This window comes from Myotis lucifugus, unplaced genomic scaffold (genome assembly GCF_000147115.1).
Source record: "Myotis lucifugus unplaced genomic scaffold, Myoluc2.0 scaffold_90, whole genome shotgun sequence".
In the NCBI taxonomy this organism is placed as follows: domain Eukaryota; kingdom Metazoa; phylum Chordata; class Mammalia; order Chiroptera; family Vespertilionidae; genus Myotis; species Myotis lucifugus.
The window spans coordinates 3,342,207-3,361,593 of NW_005871138.1; the positions used below are offsets into that span (position 1 = coordinate 3,342,207).

At 47.8% G+C, this 19,387-nt stretch overlaps 1 protein-coding gene across 2 annotated transcripts; it reads right to left on the bottom strand.

Moving 5' to 3' along the window:
* Positions 1-451: 451 nt before the first annotated feature.
* On the bottom strand, positions 452-17,864 carry DNTTIP1 (deoxynucleotidyltransferase terminal interacting protein 1). 2 transcript variants are annotated; one of them, XM_006091393.3, is made up of 13 exons: positions 17,776-17,864; positions 17,136-17,206; positions 15,890-15,986; positions 11,956-12,054; positions 8,907-8,975; positions 8,610-8,666; positions 8,298-8,356; positions 7,163-7,208; positions 5,123-5,181; positions 4,974-5,034; positions 2,724-2,795; positions 916-971; positions 452-809 (listed from the first exon to the last, which is right to left on the bottom strand). In XM_006091393.3, exons 2-13 carry the CDS (start codon positions 17,189-17,191, stop codon positions 671-673), a joined length of 870 nt encoding a protein of 289 aa, XP_006091455.1. In that variant the 5' UTR covers positions 17,192-17,206; positions 17,776-17,864; the 3' UTR covers positions 452-670. The 2 variants fall into 2 exon arrangements, with proteins under 2 accessions (XP_006091455.1, XP_023611980.1); XM_023756212.1 differs by having other exon boundaries at positions 17,136-17,248; positions 17,776-17,829.
* Between the last annotated feature and the right edge of the window lie 1,523 nt (positions 17,865-19,387).

Genomic DNA, 19,387 nt, shown 5'->3' on the forward strand with positions numbered 1-19,387 from the left:
CGGAACCCTACGGGGAAAGAGGGGGCCTCTAATCTTGCCTGGTACCCTTCCTGGAATCCGGAACCCCTGCCTCTCTCCCATTATGTCCTGGGCCCATGGCGAGGGGAACAACTTGAGGCTGATGGCAATCTAGCAGTGGACTCCCTATTAGAACCTATAAAATGGGGGTAATGAAAGCCACGCTGCATTTTCTTCTGGTCTGTCATGAACCCACCATGGTGCCACCCCTTACATTCTGCTACTTCCATGCCTTAGTTGGGTGAAGAAATAAGAAACAGGGCCAGGGAGGTGTGCAAGGTATTCCCGGGTCATCTCATGAAGCACGAAGGGCAGCAGGACCTTCCTGGGTCTAACCTGGGGTGGGGGAGGGTACCTGGCCCTTTCCGCTACCCACTTCTAGGGTCCCTGATGTTTTGTCAGCCCCCGCAAGGCAGAACACAGCAGGCTCATCATCTGTGTTTATTACAAACTGTTTAATTGCTTCTTATCCTAATGACTTTACAAATATAGAAGTACATGCCAGTCTGGGGGTGCTCTGTAGTGAATCACCCCTGTGAGGCACAGCTTAATGCCGATTATCATCCATCTGGGAGCAGTCTCAGTGGTGGCCTCAGCCACAGGGAAAGAGGGTCAGGAGGAAGGCTGCCTAGTGTGGCCAGGCCACCTGGCTTCAGGTCTGTGCAGGTGCTTCAACTGCACGATGCTCATTCTCTGTCCGTTGAGTCTCCATGTACTTTCGCATCTTCTCAACTATCCAGGAGGGTAGGACAAAGGATTTCAGCTCCTCTAACTTCAGGTCCAGGCATCCTCTGACAAAGACATTGAGGAAAAAAGTTGAAGACAGGATGTAGGCCCCAGCTCATCCTGGGGGTACTGTAAGGCAGGGGAGAGAGTAGGGGACAGATCTGGATTTACCTGTAATCATCGCTGGCAGCGAGGTCCCGGATGTCCTCTTCAATGAGGAGGTAGGCCTGGACCAGGAGCAAAGGAGAGTGATTGTCATCTTTGATTCATTTCTGTGTAACTCAACCACACGTTATTAAACATTTGCTTAATGTAAGGGCTGTAAGGGAGGGGGGCATAGTTATAACTTAGTAGGGGAGAGTAAATAGGGACTGTCTGGGGAACAGTTCCTTGAGGCAATCTTTCACTCAAATAGGAACTATGGGTTGGGGAGTGGAGACTGGTAACTATAACTTTCTCCTCTTTTAAAAAAGGACCTTGATCCTGGCTGGGTGTGGCTCAGTGGTTGAGGGTGGGACCTATGAACCATAAGGTCATGGTTCGATTCCCAGTCAGGGCACATGCCCAGTTGTGGGTTCCATCCCCAATAGGGGGTATGCAGGAGGCAGCCAATCAATGATTCTCTCTCATCATCGATGTTTCTTTTATTTTTTTAAAATATATTTTTATTGACTTCAGAGAAGAAGGGAGAGGGAGAGAGAGAAACATCAATGATGAGAGAGAATCATCGATCGGCTGCCTTCTGCACGCCCCCCACTGGGGATCGAGCCTGAAACCTAGGCATATGCCCTTGACTGGAATTGAACCTGAGACCTTTTAGCCCACAGGCCAATGCTCTATTCACTGAGCCAAACCAGCTAGGGCTCATCATTGATATTTCTATCTCTCTCTCTCCTTCTCCCTTTCCCTCTCTTAAATAAGTAAAAATATATTTAAAAATAAAATAAAAAAGGATCCCAAGGTACTTAATAACAAAATGGCAAGAGAGCTAGTGAAATATACAGGCAAAAAGGAAACTGGAGGAAGCTATGTTAACTCTGGGAACCAAGATTACTTGGTTTTGAACTTTGTGGCAGAAGGGAAAACTGTCTAGTAACTGGGCTGTATTGCCTTGGGGCCTGTAAAGCTGCTGGCACAATGCCATGGGCTGCAGTGGGTGAGAGCCCTCTTGTGAACTTCCCATTCAGAGGATGTTGTTCATCACATAAAAAAGTCTTCTGTGGGAGACATGTCTTCTAGTCTTAGGGTCAGGAATAATTACTTGTGTGTCCCTTGGGTCATTTGACTGTCACCTTAAGGACACTGCAAACTTTGTAACAGACCAGGTGTTCTTGAGAGGGGCCTAGAGCTGGAAATCCAGAAGTGCACTGGTCTCCCAAGTCAGCAATAAAAACAAAACAAAACAAAAAACTATTCTTGCTCATGGCCTAATTTTAGATCCTGTCTCCCCCTCACCTATTTTTTGAGACAGGGTGTAGGTATAAATATAGCAGTAAAATAAAAGACAGCTTTCAATACCAGAAAGGAGATGGCATACTGGTTTGCAAGGCCATTAGATTCTAATAGGAGCAATCCCTGCAGAGGGACTAAGCACTGTGTTGAGAAAAGAGTCTTTAATGGTGCCAGGTGCAGAATGTTGTGATTGATGAGTGAAATCTCTCAACAGGCACAAGGGAGAAGTAGCAGTGTGTCTTGTACCTGCCATTCTTCTGCTTAGCTAATAAAAGCTATGAATGAGGAATGAGGTGAGGAGGGGCTGAGGGGGTGCTGTGTGGGAGACCTAGGGACAGCAAAGGAAATCCAGGGATTCCAGCCTGCTCTTCAGCATGAAGGACCAGGCCCTCTCTGCCCTTACATGCCTGCCTTTCTACATTCATCAGGCTTTGAGAATCTCTCAGATTTGGAGGTAAGCTGCCACCAACAGCCAGAACCCTGGGCTGTGTGGGTCTTTGGCAGTGGCACGAGGGAACAGTGCTCACCATCTTCCCTCCTGTTGCCCGCATGTGATGTTGCTCGGCCAGCCAGTGCTTGTCCTGGGGATCAGCTGCGTACTGAGGGATGAAGTCACAGGAGACATTAGTCTGGTGTGAGGGGCTTTCCTTATTTGCTCCCAGATCATACTCCGGGCCCTTGAGCAGTTCTTATGAACACGACCTTGTCCTAGCTGGGTGGATGCAGAGGGCTCACCAACCTCTTCAGAAAAAGTGCAGTTGAGCCCAGGAAACCAGGAGCGGGACCCAATTTCCAGAGATTTAGTTACCATCGAATTCTCCAACCCCTTTGTTTCTCAATACACAGCATCTCAGGCAGCGGGGCTGACTCTTATTATAGAGCTCTACTCCTCTCTGAAATAATGATTTGAGGAAGCTTATAACATATGACTATTATGGTGACCATATCTCCTAAAACAAAAACCAGGACACTTCATGCTCAGGGGAAGGAAGGATAGCATCACATTTAAGAACCTGGTTTTGGAATTAGACAAAAAAGGTTTAAAGTCTGGTTTCTGCCACTTATTAGACAGTATAAACCTGGGCAGTAATTTCTTCATCTGTGAAAAAGACATTATTAATACTTATAGGGTTGTTGTTAAGAATAAATAAAATGGGCCTGCTTGCATGCCCAAGCCTTCCCCCTTTCTTTCCCCACAGAGATTCATCTCCTAAACTTTAAGGGACCCCACGAGGCTTGCAATTAGGGCAATAATGGTCAGTGGCAATTCATCCTGGGCAAACCCCCTACACCTGTCCCCAAAGCCCCCTTTTCTCTGACTTCTTAGTGAGCCAAAGAAGCCCATCCTAGGCTCATTTCCCCAGACCTTTCTTGTTTCACTGTCCCCAACTTTAATAAATATCCTCTTAAAAAAAAAAGAATAAAGTGGTGCAAAAAAAGTGCTAAACATAGTTAGTATCTGACACATAATAAGTGCTCAATATAGACAGGTTTTATAAAACAGGCAGAACATTTGAAATAGAGACCAACTGGGAAATCTGTATGGTTACTAACTTTGAGTTTGAATAATTATTTCACCTCCCATCCTATATAATATAAGGCTAATATGCAAATCAACCAAACATTAGAAGACTGGTCTCTATGATGTGCACTGACCACTAGAGGGCAGACACTCAATACAGAAGCTGCCCCCTGGTGGTCACTCAGCCAGAAGCCAGGCTCATGGCTGGCGAGTGCAGTAGTGGGAGCTTCTCTCGCCTCTGCAGCAGCACTAAGGACCCCCCTCAGGGGATGTCCAACTGCTGGCTTAGGCCCGCTCCCTGAGGGGACATCCCTCGAGGAGTCCCGGACTGTGAGAGGGTGCAGACCAGGCTGAGGGACCCCCATCCCTCCAGTGCACAAATGTTGTGCACCGGGCCTCTAGTATAATATAAACATCCGTCAAAAACTTAAAAGTGTGCATTTTCTGACCCAGAAAAATCCCATTTCCAGGGATTTACCCTTCAGAATCACCCATACATGTACACAAGTTTGTTTTGTGCAGCATTGTTTATGATAGCAACTGTTGGAAAAAACTTAAATATCTAACAACAGGGGAGTAGTGAAATAAATGATGGAATATTTATTCTAGGAATTCTATACAGCCATTATGATGAAATGAAGGAGCCCTGGCTTGTGCACCTAAGGGTCATGGGTTTGATTCCCGGTCAAGGGTAGCAGGTTCGATCTCTGCCCCGGTCAGGGCTTGTGAGGGAGGCAACTAATATATGTCTCTCTTTCACATCGATGTTTCTCTCTCTCCCCCTCCTGCCCTCCCTTCCACTTTCTTAAAAGAAAAAAAAAATCAATGGTAAAATATCCTCAGATGAGGATTAACGATAAATAAATAAATAAATAAAAATGAGGGAGACCTAGTTTAATAACATGCACAAGAGCTCAGGTTTTGCTGAGGACAGACCTGACTCACTAGTTACTACTGAGTGATTCTGAGCAAGTCACTTAGCCTTTCTCAGCCATTCCATCTTAAAGGAAGTTCCATAATGTAAGTGTGGCACCTAAAACCAGGTTTGGTACACAATAAACACACAAGACAAGTAGCTATTATTGAGGCACAGAGTTGTTGTATAAATTATAAAAGGTAAAGGTCGAGGGCAACTAGAACCCAGATGCCTTGACTCCCAGATCGGTGTTTGCCCCAAGCTTCTCTGTGCCGTGTACAGTTCCCAATGTCACATATTCCCCTGCAATGGCCTGCCTGACCCCCAGCTCTCACCTACCTTAAAGAGGTGTGGGTGCTTGATGTAGATTCTCCCTCTGGTGCCCCCCATCCCCAGGGCTCTGAAATATAACAGACAAGTGTAAGGATTCTAGCAGTTGTAGTCCTAGGGGTGGACTCCTTCCTCAGTGCCAAAGCTCTAAGACTTACTTGTTGGCTCGAGATCCTAACACAAAGGTGGTAGATTCATTCAGCCGAGCTGGGTCCCACTACGCAAAAAATAGACAGGCTGGTGAGGGTGAGGTTTATCTGATGGGCAGGAAAGAAACATTCCTCTCCCTCCCGTCTACCAACACCACCCTTATTCCATTATTCAAAACAGTTGATTCAAGAAACTGAATATTTACACTATGCTAGGCCCTGTGCTAGATACTGGGGATAAAGAGATAAGTAAGATAGTTTCTGTTTTTCAGGGTCTACAGACTTATGTGTATAGAATCTCAAAGGCTAACACAGGCCAAATAAATGAGGCATGCGGCCCACGGGCCGTGAGTTTGACATGCTTGGTATAGATAATTATACCATCATGAGATGGGCAATGATATACAGGAGAGTGTAGGTGGGAGGGGTGCCAAAGAGAAGGATAACAAGAAGGCTTCCTTAAAGAGGTAATTGGCAAGTTGATTCTGGAAGGATGAGCACAAGTTAGGGTAGGGGGGAGGAAGAAAGGCAGGTGAGAGCTGGTGTGGGAACCTGGAGAGACTATAAACCGTTCTGTGTTGCTAAAAGAGAGAGCACAAATTAGGGCGTGGCAATTAATGAGGCTGGAGAGAGAAGCAGAGAGGGCTGAAGGCCCTAGTACATTTGCTCATTCTGGAGGCTATGGGGAGTCACTGAGGGCCTCTGCACGGAGGAGCAGATCTGCTTTAAAGACAGCTCACTCTTCTGCAGTGTGGCTTCTGGATGTGAAGTGGCAGACTACAGGTGGGGGGACAGCTCAGTTTTGAAGGAAGAGGCGGGCCTGAGCCAGGATAGCAGTAAGGATGAAGAGGAGGGAATAGCAACTGTGATATATTTAGGAGGTGGAAGCATCCAGGGTGGAAGGAGAGGAAGAGGCAAAGATGACTAAAGTAGAGACCATAAAAGACAGCTGAGGAAAGACTCTAATATCCATTTTGGATATCTGAGTTTGAAATGCCATGGAAATTCCAGGCAGGGAGATCTAGTAGGTAGTAGGATATACAAGTTTTAAACTAGAAATGGAGTGTGGGACAAACCAAGAAGTATGGCAGGTTTAGTACACTGGTCCTTGAAGCCACAGGAGTGAATTATTTAGATCATCCAGAGAGGAACTAGATGGAGAAGTGGGCCAAGGAGGGAATTTTGGGGAATGCCCTTTGTACGGGTCATTGCTGAGCAAGAACTCCCGAAAGAGAGAAAGATGTTTGGGAGGAACAGAAAGACCGGAAAGACCCAGGAGAATGCAGGACCACCTGCTTTAAGGGAGCAGAGTTTTAGAAGAAAGGTGTGGTCGCTGTGTGAAGGCAAAGGGCCAGCATGACAAGAGATGGGCCATTCATACTGGCAGCCTCAACCAGGACAGTGGAGCTTTCACCTACCTTCCTGGCTTCCACATGTGATTTTACTTAGAGAGGATTCTACTGCTAAAAGGGCTTGTAAACAATGTTCCGAAGGCAACAGAGGCTAATGGTTAACAACACAAACTCTGGTGTCGACGGATCTTATGTTTGAGACTTGGCTCTACCACTTACTAGTATGTGACTGTGAGCAAGTCCCTAAGCCTTAGTATACACTCAAGTGTATTAAGCACATAAGATAACTAAATAAAATATAATTTCTGCCCACAGGGAGTTGGCAGGAAAGGAAGCTCCTCAACTCTAGAAGGGTAACAGAATTTATTGCATGAGGTTGTTATAAAGATTAAATGAGAGAAGCCATGTGAAGATTGAGGGCCGTGCCTGTCACATACTAAGTACTGGAAACATCACGAGCTTTGACAAGGAGAAGGCTTCAGCAGACTCAGCCTTCCCTTCGTTACCTCTAACTCCAACCCCTGCTTGGGCTCCTTCTGGGAGGCCAGCGTTGTGGGTAGGGTAAGGGGCAAGATGGCTCTGGAATGGCATGCACACACCCTTCACCACCCCAGCCTCTTTCCCTCCTGCTGGGCCCAGAGCCTTGACTGAGTCTCCCCCTAGGATGGAGGTCGCTGCCATGCTCACACAGTCATACCTTGGGGCCTTCTCGGCGAATTGGTTCACAGGATTTTGGTTTCCACCTGATTGGGGGACAGAAGAAAGGTGACTTCTCTAAGTTCAGGTCCAGGATTGGCAGAAAGCCTGATGCTGGTGGTGGGAGTTCCCCCCACACTCTCACTTTAGCCCTGAGTGTACTTCTTCCAGGTAACCCATTAGAGGAGGCACAAGGGGAGAAAAGCACTGGACTAGAAGCCATCCTAGGACTAGATCTGATATCAAGTCCAAGAACCTCTTTGAATTGCAGTTCTCATCTGCCAAAAGGAGATTCCAACAGCAATGCTGTTGTGTTAGTGAGGAATGAACTTGCTCAGGTGGGACACAAATCTAGGTCTGATGATTACTACTACTCCATCTCCTAAGCCAGGGCACCAGCTATCCCCTTCGCTTTTAACCAGACCAATAAGGCCATGTAAAGTTTTGTTTGAAAAAAGATTCTGGCCTCAGCTGGTTTGGCTCAGTGGATAGAGCATCAGCCTGTGGACGAAAGGGTCCTGGGTTCGATTCCGGTCAAGGGCACATGCCCGAGTTTCGGGCTCAATCCCCACTAGGGGGCATGCAGGAGGCAAACGATCAATGATTCTTTCTCATCATTGATGTTTCTCTCTCTCTCCCTCTCCCTTTGGGGGGGGGGGGGGATAAATAAATATATATATATATGATTCTGTTGCTTTAAAAATCTTTGAAAATGCCATCCTAGAGGGAATGGAGTAGTTTTGCCCCTTAGAAGCTATATGATGTTGGGCAGATAATTCTGAGTTTATTTCCTTATCTGAAAAATTAATTATACCTTCATTAGAGGGTGGCTGTAAGGATTAAAAAGTACATATGTAAGGAGTTTAGACCAGTTATGGCACATTATAAACATTCAATATATACCGCCAACAAAGAAAGTCTGGTGTTTAATGAAGCTGGCTGAACTGTTCTGGGGCAAAAGTAGGATAAAACACTCTCCTCCTTGCTGCTTTCTTTTCCTACCCCCCAAACCCGGGTGACCCTCCTCCATGGTGACGTAAACAGATCTCACTTCTACAGGGACAGAACTCTGGCCGCTTTTCCTCCAGGCCCACTCCCTCCCGTTCCTCCCTTCAGCTCTATTGGTCCCTACTCACACCATGCCAGGGGCTGCCCGGTCATTTGACTGGATGTGTCCAGGAGGCCGTCCCTTCCTCTGCCACAAAGAACAACTGTCAGAGCCTGACCCCGTGGAAGCCCCACCCCACCCTATTGGCAGGTCCAGGGTCACTGGTGGAGATGGTTTTTCCAAAGAGACGAAATGGTGCTTGAGAGTGAACAGGAAGAGTGAGTGTTTCCAGGGTTCCTGCCTCTCATGCTAGAAAGGCCCCAGACTGCACTGAGGAAGCCTACCACCCTTCCTGGGGCTGCGAGGCCTTGCCCAGACAGAAAACGTGGGGATGGTTTACCTTTTTGGGAATGGGACTTCCTCGATGGGCACCTTCCTCTTCTGCCTGCCGACCACGCTGCAGAAAAAGGAAAGGGAACCAGTGGAAGGCCAGTATCTGGGGGCTGCAGGTTCCTTAGGATTGCAGAAGACAGGGCCACTGGACCACTCCCTCCACCCCCTCCCTGAGCCAGGCCTCAGAAACCCTCCCAGCAGGATGCTATTTGGACCTGGTCCTACAAATGGGTGGCACATGGAATGCCCCTGCCTCCCAGTCTGGTCATTGTCCCCTTTTAAGCCCCAGGACAGTGACTCTGACCTTTATCCCTGGAAGCTCATGGGTCAATCTGGGTATAACTTTTTCTCCATCTGAGAACAGTAATTTTGCCTAAAAGGAAAAGATTGTGTTAACAGTCACTGTTTTGGTGGGAAGCCTCTCTGCCTTCATTTTTACAGACATACTCCAAACTGGGTGACAGCTGTTTCATGGTCAGTACAAAGGCACTCCTGGATATGCACATAAGCACATATTCATTAACCGCCTGCCCCCCCTCCCCCAACTTCAGTATTAATGATCATTGTTGAAAAACTAGAAAATGTAAAAAAAAAAAAATCATCGAACCTGACATCTCAGTAACCACAGAATACTGTTAACATTTCAATGTAAATTCTTCCTCACTTTTTTCTTTTTCTTATTATATTTTATTGATTTTTTTTACAGAGAGGAAGGGAGAGAGATAGAGAGTTAGAAACATCAATGGGAGAGAAACATCAATCAGCTGCCTCCTGCACATCCCCTACTGGGGATGTGCCTGCAACCAAGGTACATGCCCTTGACCGGAATCGAACCTGGGACCCCTCAGTCCGCAGGTTGACACAATATCCACTGAGCCAAACCGGTTAGGGCTCTTCCTCACTTTTTTCGATGTAAATATATACTATGTGTGTGTTTTAACTAAATGCATTGATATACTATATACTCCTCAGGAAGCTGCCATTTTCATTAATAATATTAGGTGCCTAGGAGGTAACTGGCTGAGGAAGCAGCAGGAAATAGCACAGTAAGGCCCTTACTTTTGTGCAGCTTATATTCTGTGGGTGATGGGAATAATAAGCCAATACATAAACATATAAACAAGCTGACTCAGATCATGATAAGTGCTCTCAAGAAAAAAAACCACAGACAGATGTGACAAGAGAATCGCCAGAAGGGAGGGCTCCGTGAAGCAGGTGATCAGGGAAGGCCTTGTTGAGAAGGCAGCCTGAGCTGACGTGTGGAGGAGGAGGAGCACTTGAGAGCCCTGAGCACTGCCTCCTTCCGGAAACACTTTTCTACTGGCTCCTGTGGCCACACTTCCCTGGTTTTTCTATTTCTCTAGCCGCTCTCTCTTAGCCTTCTTTGCTGGCTCGTCCTCCTAGATCTGGTTCTTTTCACTCTGTCCTCTTTCATTAGATATTCTGTCTGCTTTCATCTATGCTCACAGCTTCAATTAACATCTATAAACTGATGACTGCAATTTTTTTTATCTTCAGCTGTAGCCTCCCCTTTGTGCTCTAGACTTATATATCAGCCTGCCCATGTCTATGCATGGATGACCCAAATGCGCTAGGTCCAAAACTAACCCCATGATTTTCTCCTCCAAAAGTGAAGAGTGCACAAGTCTCAACGCACACGTGTTATTTCATACCTGTCCACTTAACTATGAAAGCAGGAACGCTGCTTGTTTGTTTGCCATTTGTTTTCATTTGTTTGTTCATTCATTCATTCACTTACTCACTCTCTTAATCATTCTACAAATACTTAATGTACTAATATTAAGAATCATACTCTAGGGCTAGGAATACAGCAGTGAACAAGATCAGGCCTCAACTCTTATAAAACTCAAGATTTTAGCAGAGTTGGGGGGAAGGGAGGCAGAAAAAAAACAAACGAACTATTAATAATTTCAAGTTGAAATAAAGAGTGGAAATAAACACGTGAAGTGATAGAGAGTAACTGGCGGTGGGGAAGGAAGTGAGATGGGGCTACTTTAGATGGAGCCAGCTATGTAGAGTTAAGGGAAGAGCACGTGAGGCAGTGAGAGCAGCAAGTGCAAAGGCCCCGTGTTGGTGTGCTGGAGAAGCAGGAGTTCAGTATGGCTAGAGTACAGTCAATAGGGCAGGTGGGAGGAGGTGACGTCCAGAAGCAGGAGCCAGTCCACATAGGGCTCTGTGGGTCACAGCAAGGCATGAGGGTTTTATTTTGCCTGCAAAGTGAAGTCACTAACATGTTTTAAAGAGCAGAGTGAGACAATTTGATTCATCTTTAAAAGGATGGATCTGGATGCTGTGAGAATAGAATGGAGGAAGTAGCTCAGGGCTGAGACATACATTTGGGAATCATCAGCAGTTAAATTTTTAGGCTTCAAAGCCCAGAATGAGAATGGGCCACAGAAGAGAAGGGGTCCGAGGACTGAACTCAGGAGTGCACCAATAGCAGAGGTCAGGTAGAGAAGAGGAGCTGGCCCAGGAAGCTGAGGGGGTATGGTCAATGAGGCTGGAGCCAAGAGAGGAGCATTCTAAGAAACATGACATGATTCACTGTGACAAATGCCACCAAGAAGCGAGTAAGCTCTCACTGACAGCACGGAGTTCTTCTGCCCTTTCAGAGCTGAGGCCCAGGCCCTGATCTTGCTCTTTTTCCGAGGCTGTGCCTGAGCAGCTAGCCAGCCAATCCTCTTCTTCTTCTTTTTTTTTTGCCAGCCACTCTTCTTATGATAATTACCCTTATAGACATGAACTTAAACCAGCCTTTGTGGCTTTGATTATGAAGAAATTTCCATCTCTGACAGCTAATGGTTTCAGTCAAGCAGAGTCTGGGTGATGCTGACAATTTCTATTAATAACAGCAGCTGACACATGCAAACAGGTCCACTACTATCTTGGGAACACAGCCATTTACAAACCTGATGTCATGCCTCCTGACCACACCCCGAGAGGCAGGGAGGCAGAAAGGGTCATAGTCCCCAGGGGCTGTGACAACTTCAAGGATCAAGTCACAAGTACTTGCAGAGGTGAGATGGGCCTCAGCTATTCTAACTCTTGCTTGTTCTAAGCCACAATTTCTTCATCTGTAAATTAAGGATTAAAATATGTCTTCCGTAAAGAGTTTCTTCTGAGATGTAAATGAACAAATGATATGAAAACATTTATCATAGTACCTGGCATGTAGTAACGATTTCCCTTCCTATCTGTCAGCAACACCGCCAAGCCCTACCTGGAAGTAAGTGGCTTCTCCAGCATCCCTGCCTGATGATGGGATCACACTTCTTAGTGGCGATCCCAGGCCTAAGCCCTGTGCCTACATCTCTGGTCCTATTTGGTCTCACCTGCTCCAGGCAGCTGCGACAGGCCTCCTGAATCAGCTGCTCTGCATCCACTTCTTCCCCAACGTTGTCTCGCACATTCAGTGCTGCCTTCTGGAAGAACTAGGGAGAAGTACAAAGAGCAAACTGAACATAAAAGAAAAGCTTTTAGCCCTGGCCGGTGTGGCTCAACTGGTTGGGTGTCATCCTGTGCACCAAAAGGTGCTGTTCGACTCCCAGTCAGAGCACCTGCTTGGACTGCAGGATAGATCCCAGGTTGGGGGCAATGCAGGAGGCAGCCGACCAATGTTTCACTTTCACATTGATGTTTCTCCCTCCCTTTCCTTCTCTCTTTCTCAAAAATAAAAATATATAAAAAGAGAAGCTTTTATCTATCTCCACCATCTTGGAGCCTGAGGAAGTCTGCTGGGAACAGGACTTCTAAAATGACAAATATGTCTGGAAGGCTATGGTCCAAGGCCATTTTTGCTGGCTATGAGCAGGGTTTCTGGAACCAGGCGGCGCACACAGCTCTTCCTAAAACTGTAGGTGTTTATGCTCGAGGTGAAACTGAATACTATCTAGACAAGAGATGTGCTTATGTGTACAGCTAAGAACAGTGACTCCTGGTGGCAAACCAAAGCAAGCCAGAGTCATCTGTGGAAAGGAACTCTGCTCATGGAAACAGTGGCGTGGCTCCTGCCCAATTCTGAAGCAACCTTCCTGCTAAGCCTTTTGGGACACAGAATCCATGTAATGCTCTAGGATTTAAACTTATTGAAAAGTAAATAAAAGTGAACTTGTTCTCTTGTACTTTTGTTAAATGGGTTAAACACAAAGAAATAAATAGAAGAGAAGCTTTTACCATATCTAATACAGAAGGGAAAAGTGATTCTGAGTATGGCTTTGAGATCAGACAGATTTAGATTCATATTCCAGGTTCATTTCCCCACTCTATCCTCATTTAAGGAGGAGCATAATCACAGAGGGACCCAAAGGATGGTCATTACAGCATTAAAGTGTAAATAGTGCAAAATCAAAGAATAACTTAAATGTCCAGGTATAACTTAAATAAATTATGGCACAGCCCATACCATAAATATGCAAATATTAAAAATCACAGTAAGAAAAAAAATCACAGTAAGGACATATAGCAAAATATATTTTTGACATGAAAGGTGACTACTTGAGGGATCGAATTAATACTTTGTCCTGGAGACATGACTTGGGCTCTCATTGTGAATGTGTTCTCAGTCCTTGTTTGGGGCCTCACATCACCTAGTTTTCAGGCTCAAGCTCTCCCTCATACCCAGTGGTGGAACCTTCTGCTTTCCCTTTCCCCAGTCAGTTGGAGCTGCTGGTATCCTGAGACCCTGGCCAGGCCCCACTCCTCCCATCCTACAGATGTTCCTTTGAGATTGGACAAAGTCAGATTCAACCAGGACCTTCTAGTCTGGATCTTTTCTGAACACTGTCAAACAAAGTGATCAGATGAGGTCAAGTCAAATCAAAGCTGTGATGTAATCAATTTATTTGTACTTTGTCCGAACACAAGTGCGATAAGGAGGTATCTTTACTGACTATAAAGAGGGAAGCCTAGTGCCACAAATTGTATTTATCCAGCATTTGTCCAGGGGAGAAGGTTCCTGAATCATGGTATCCATTATTTGGATAAGCAACAAGAAAAGGGCTTTGGAGGCAGGCAATCACAGATTAAATCCTGGCCTAGCCTTCCCTTACTGGCTTCATTATTTCTGCATGTGTAAAAGTGTGGAGGTATGAGAATACATGGTGCATTCTGGGACATACAACAAGTAGTGATAGTAATGACAGGGAATAAGGGGTGTGTGGCTGGGGTCTGATCACTTTGGGACATATATGCCATAAGGAATTTGAATTTTACCCAGAGACAGTGGAAAGTCACTGAGGGATTTTATTTATGTACTAGAGGCCCGGTGCACGAATTCGTGCTGAGGTGGGGGGTCCCTTGGCCTGCCTGGTGATCGAGGCCTATGGTGGGGGGGCTGGCCAGCTGGGGGGAGGGACCATGGGAGGTTGGCCGGCAGGCCCGCCCCCGCCCGCCCGAATCGGGGCCATCGGGGGCTGGCTGGGCAGGGGGAGGGGCCGCAGGAGGTTGGCTGCTGGCCCCATCCCCAATCAGGGCCCCATGGGGGCTGGCCTGGCTGGGGTGAGGGTCGGGCGATTGGGGGTGGGGCCAGCTTGGGTAAGGGGCCACGGGCAGTGTGCCAGTCAGCCCCACCCCCAACTGGGGTAGGGTGGGCCAATGGGGGATGGGGCCAGCTGGGGGGAGGGGCTGCAGGAGGTTGGCCAGGCGGCCCCATCCCAAATTGGGCCAGTTGGCTGGCTGCAGTGGGCGTCATAGCGACCAGTCGTTCTGGTCACTGGCTTTTTATACATATAGATGCATGCATACATGTATTTATTTATTATTTGTAATGATTTCAGAGAGGAAGAGAGAGGGAGAGACAGAGATAGAAACATCAATGATGAGAGAGAATCATCTATCGGCTGCCTCCTGATGGGGACTGAGCTCACAACCTGGGGATGTGCCCTAATTGGGAATCGAACTGAGACCTCCTGGTTCATAGGGGGATGTTCAACAAGTGAGCCACACCAGCCGGGCACTACTTTTAAAATACATAAAGAATTGGACTCTTTCCCAACATTTGCACTGCTAACACTCAAGCCACTATCATCTCAAGTCTCCTAACTGGTCCTCCTGCAGTATATTCTCTATACAACAGTCAGAGTAACTCTTTAAAAAATGTTCAGATCACATGCTCTGCTCAAAACTCTCCAAGAGCTTTATTTTACTCATAATAAAACACAAAGTCCTTACAATGGCTTCAAGGTTCTGCATGAGCTGGGCCCCTGTTATGTCTCTGATCACCTCTCCTACTACTCTCCCCTGGCTCAGTCTGTTCCGGTCACACTTGCCGCTTGGGTGCTTTCAATGTGCCAAGCACAGTCCTGTCTCAGGGCCTCTGGCCTGTTCCCTCAGCTGGGATGGCTTCTCACCCACGTTTCTGCATGGCTTGTTCTTTTCTCACGTTTTTCAAATCTCTGCTTAAATGACCTTTTATCATAGGACTTTCCCCATCACAATCTACGAAATAGCACCTCTGTTCCCCGTTGGTCGCTCTCTTCCCCTTCTCTCTGGCATCCCCTAACAAGGTACAAATTTGCTAAAAGGGGGCAAGGACATTGTCCATATTGTTTACTGCTACATCCCCAGTGCCTAGAATAGTGTCTGCCATTATGGGAGACGCTCAGTAAATACTTCTTGAATGAATGAGTAAATGTAAGAGGAAGGAGGTCTAGAAAGAAAAAGAGTTCAGTTCTGAATATGCTGGGTTTGAAGCATCTGAGAGGCATTCAGATAGAATCATGTAGAACTTTATTTATGGTCCTAGAAAATAATTTTGTTGTTGTTAATCCTCACCTGAGGATATTTTTCCATTGATTTTTAGGGAGAGTAGAAGAGAGAGGGAAAGACAGAGAGAAACACTGATGAGAGAGAAACACATCCTGCACGAGCCCCAACCAGGGCCTGGGCCAGGAAGGAGCCAGCAACTGAGGTACATGCCCTTGACCAGAACTGGGACCCTTTGGTCAGCAGGCTGATGCTCTATCCACTGAGCCAAACTGGCTAGGGTGAAAAAGAATTTAAATAATAATCATGGTGATATTATAAGCACCTGTTACGTTCCAAGCACAGTTCTGAGCACATTACACTTAAGTCATTTCCTCCTCACAATAGCTTGGCCAAAGAGGTGTTCAAATTACCCCTAAAGAGAGAAAAAAGTTCTCGGGGGTTCAGAATGGGAAAACTCTAGATATCTGTGTGTACCAGAGAGAGCCAGGGAGATAGTGAAGCAGGAAAGGACTGCTCATGAGTCTTTCTCCCGTTTAATGTTCTACTTTTGTGTCCCCTCACCTTCATGTACTTGTTGAACACAGTCTGGATCTCCTCGTTGATGCTAGGCTGCAGCACAGCTCGGAGCAGGTCCATGGAGATAGCAGGATCTGTGAAACTGCATTCAGGAGGGAGGCACAGTCAGGGGACATATCCCAAACACATCCTTTCTTAGTCTGCCCAGCTAGTTATTGACATAGGATCCTTTAATGACAATGGATAGTTTTTACTGAAAACTAGCTATGTGCCCAGGTTCTCTGTAAACTACATAGATGCATGCCTTCATCTCATCTCATAACTCTATGAAATGAGTATTGTTTTAGAAAGTTATGAAATACTGTATAATACTTATATAGAAAAGTCTATACACATTAACAAAGAGTGTTAGTGAACATCCATGCAATCACTATCCAGGTCAAAAAATATAATCAGCATTTCAAAGGCCCATCTTGTGCTCTCTCCCTTCCCTCTTATTATCTATTTAATGATAACAATTTTTATTAATTATTACCCTATTACCACAGGGTCACAGTACCCTATGGAACTATTAGCCACACTATTTTTTTAAGTAATTATTTAGTTTTACTTTTTTTAAATTTTATTGATTTTATTGATTTTTTACAGAGAGGAAGGTAGAGGGATAGAGAGTTAGAAACATCCATGAGAGAGAAACATCCATCAGCCGCCTCCTGCACACCCCCTACTGGGGATGTGCCCACAATCAAGGTACATGCCCTTGACCGGAATCGAACCTGGGACCCTTCAGTCCACAGGCCGACACTCTCTAGCCACTGAGCCAAACTGGTCAGGGCTATTAGCCACGCTTTTAAAAAATATGTTTTTATTGATTTCAGAGAGAGGGAGAGGGAGAGGATAGAAACATAAATGATGAGAGAGAATAATTGATTGGTTGCCTCTAGCACGCCCCCTACTGGAGATCGAGCCAGCAACCCCCCCCCCCCCCCCACCAGGAATTTAACTGTGATCTCCTGGTTCATGGGTTGACGCTCAACCACTGAGCCACCCCGGTTGGGCTTAGGCATTGTTTCATCTATCCGGTCCAGTCCCCTCATTTTGAATAGGAATTCAGAGGGGGAAGTGACTTGCTCAAGGTCACACAGAGCCACAGAATCTGAGTCTCCTCTTTTCTAGCCCAGTGCTCTTTCTACTGCGTGACGATCTCTTCTCAGCCCTCCACAACTAGGGCCCCAAAGCTGCCTTCCGGGACAGTGCCTGGGAGGCAAGTCCCACCCAGAGCCAGCCTCACCTGGTGGTCATCTGTGAGCGGCGGCCCCTTCGCTGCACCTGCCGGTGCTTTATCATTATGTTCCACGGATTCTGTGGGGACCAAGGGAGCAGGTGTCACCGAAGTCTGTGACACTGGGGTGAAGGTGGAGGGTGAGTATGAAGCTGAACCCAGACAGCCCTGCTTCCCAGGTGTTTTCACTTCTCCCCCCTCGCGGTTGATCGGGGCGGGCAGTGGTTGGAAGGCCCTGCCAGGGAAGAGAAACTCAGGGAGAGATTCCTGCCTCAAAAGCCCCGACCCCACCCTTCCAGGGCCGGCTGGAGGCAGGGAACAGTGTGTACCGAGGACCTACTCCGGGGGCAGGTGATGTGTGCTGGGCGCTTGGCCGCATTTCTATCCCATCCCCACCACCTTGGGAGGCAGACACTCATCACCTCCGCCTTATAGAAGAAGAAACGGGGCCTTGACCCGACCGCCCCACGTCACCCAGCGAGGAGGGCGGCACCAGAACTTGAATCCTGGTCGTCGGAATGAGAAAAACGCCCACCCCCCTCGGCAGCTCCGGCCACCGCGTTCTTTTGCCCGCGGGCTAGGGTCCCGGGAACCCGAGGCCCTGCCGGCCCGAGCCCAGGCCGCCCGGCCTCCCTCGGGGCACTCTCACCGTGAGAACCAGCGGCCCCGCTGCGCCCGCATCTCCCAGCTCCGGGCCGCCCCGTTGCTCACGCGGGGTTCTCAGCTGCTCGGCGTCGCCAGTGCCCGGAACAACAAAACGACCCGGGTCCTCACAACTCCGGCCCGACTCTGCCAATGGGCCTTTAAAGTGGCTCCGTGACGTCATTGGAACGCGCGGCCGCCGGCCTGAAAGCGCGACGCAGCGAACAGCGGAGTTACCATGGGAACCAACTGCCGCTTCCAGCCCGGAGACCCTGGAGACCCAGTCGGACTGGGTGGGTGGGTGGGCGGGGCTCGCTCCGGGGAGTGGTCGCTTAGCGAGTGTGGACTCGGGGTGTTCAGTCAAGAATCGTTCTCCGTCTCAAGTGCGGGGCAGAGAAAGGGGAGCAGGTTACCAGGGGTTGAAGTTGGGGAATTTAGGGGAGCGTTTCATACAGCAGCGTCTGCAGTTCAGTCTTTGAAAACTGTAGACTTTAATATGCCCTGTACTGAGCCCCCAGAATTGGAGCGGACACGGAACCCCCACGACAGGAGGCCCCGGGCCAATTCTAGCACTCACCCACCGGGTCTTTTTTTTTTTTTTTTTAATATATTTTTATTGATTTCAAAGAGGAAAGGAGAGGGAGAGTTAGAAACATCAATAATGAGAATCATTGATTGGCTGCCTCCTGCATGCCCTACATTGGGGATCCAGCCCTCAACCTGGGCATGTGCCTTGACCAGAATCGAATCTGACCTCCTGGTTCATAGGTCTACCCTCAATCACTGAGCCATGCTGGCTGGGCATCCACCAGGTCTTAACAGGCTTCCACCCCAGGGGCTGCCTTTTGAGTCTGAAGGCATCAGAATAAAGGCTGGGACTTGGACGGTGGATTCCCCCAACCCCAAGGAGCTGGACTTCTCTCTCCACACTCTGATTCTGGGATGGGTGAGGAATGCAGGGGTTTAATAGCCATAGAGTTCCCCAGAGCTCCCCTTAACTCTGCCTTAGATGTAAGGAAGCCCTGAATAGAATTGGATTGATTTATGAGTAGTAGAGAAAATTACTTTTTCCAAGTCATAACACAGGATAGTAGAAAGTGCGTGAGTTAATTTATTTTATTTTACTAGAGGCCCGGTGCACAAAATTTGTGCATGGGGGCGGGGTCCCTTCAGCCCAGCCTGCACCCACTCCAATCCGGGACCCCTCAGGGGATGTCCGAATGCCAGTTTATGCCGGATCCTGGGCCTAAACTGGCAGTCGGACATCCCTCTCATAATCCAGGACCGCTGGCTCCTAACTGCTCACCTGCCTGTCTGCCTGATCGCCCCTAACTGGCCCCCCTGCCAGCCTTATCACCCCTAACTGCCTCTGCCTGCCAACCTGATTGCCCCTAACTGCCCTCCCCCGCCGGCCTGGTCACTCCCAACTGCCCCCCCCTGCCAATTTGGTTGCCCCTAACTGCCCTCCCCTCCCGCCAGCATGGTTGCCCCTTACGGCCACCCCTGCTGGCCTGGTTGCCCCTAACTTGCCCCCCCTGCTGGCCTGGTCACCCCTCACTGGCCCCCATGCTGGCCTAGTCACCCCCAACTGCCCCCCTACTTGCCTAGTCACCCCCAAC

Excerpts from the sequence above, each read along its gene's own strand:
- DNTTIP1 (XM_006091393.3), bottom strand. The coding sequence starts at position 17,191 with ATGATAAAGCACCGGCAGGTGCAGCGAAGGGGCCGCCGCTCACAGATG. Across the intron at positions 8,667-8,906 it reads ATGAGCTTCCAGGGATAAAG|CGTGGTCGGCAGGCAGAAGA; the intron begins GTCAGAGTCACT and ends CTTTTTCTGCAG. Across the intron at positions 8,357-8,609 it reads GAAGTCCCATTCCCAAAAAG|AGGAAGGGACGGCCTCCTGG; the intron begins GTAAACCATCCC and ends TCTTTGTGGCAG.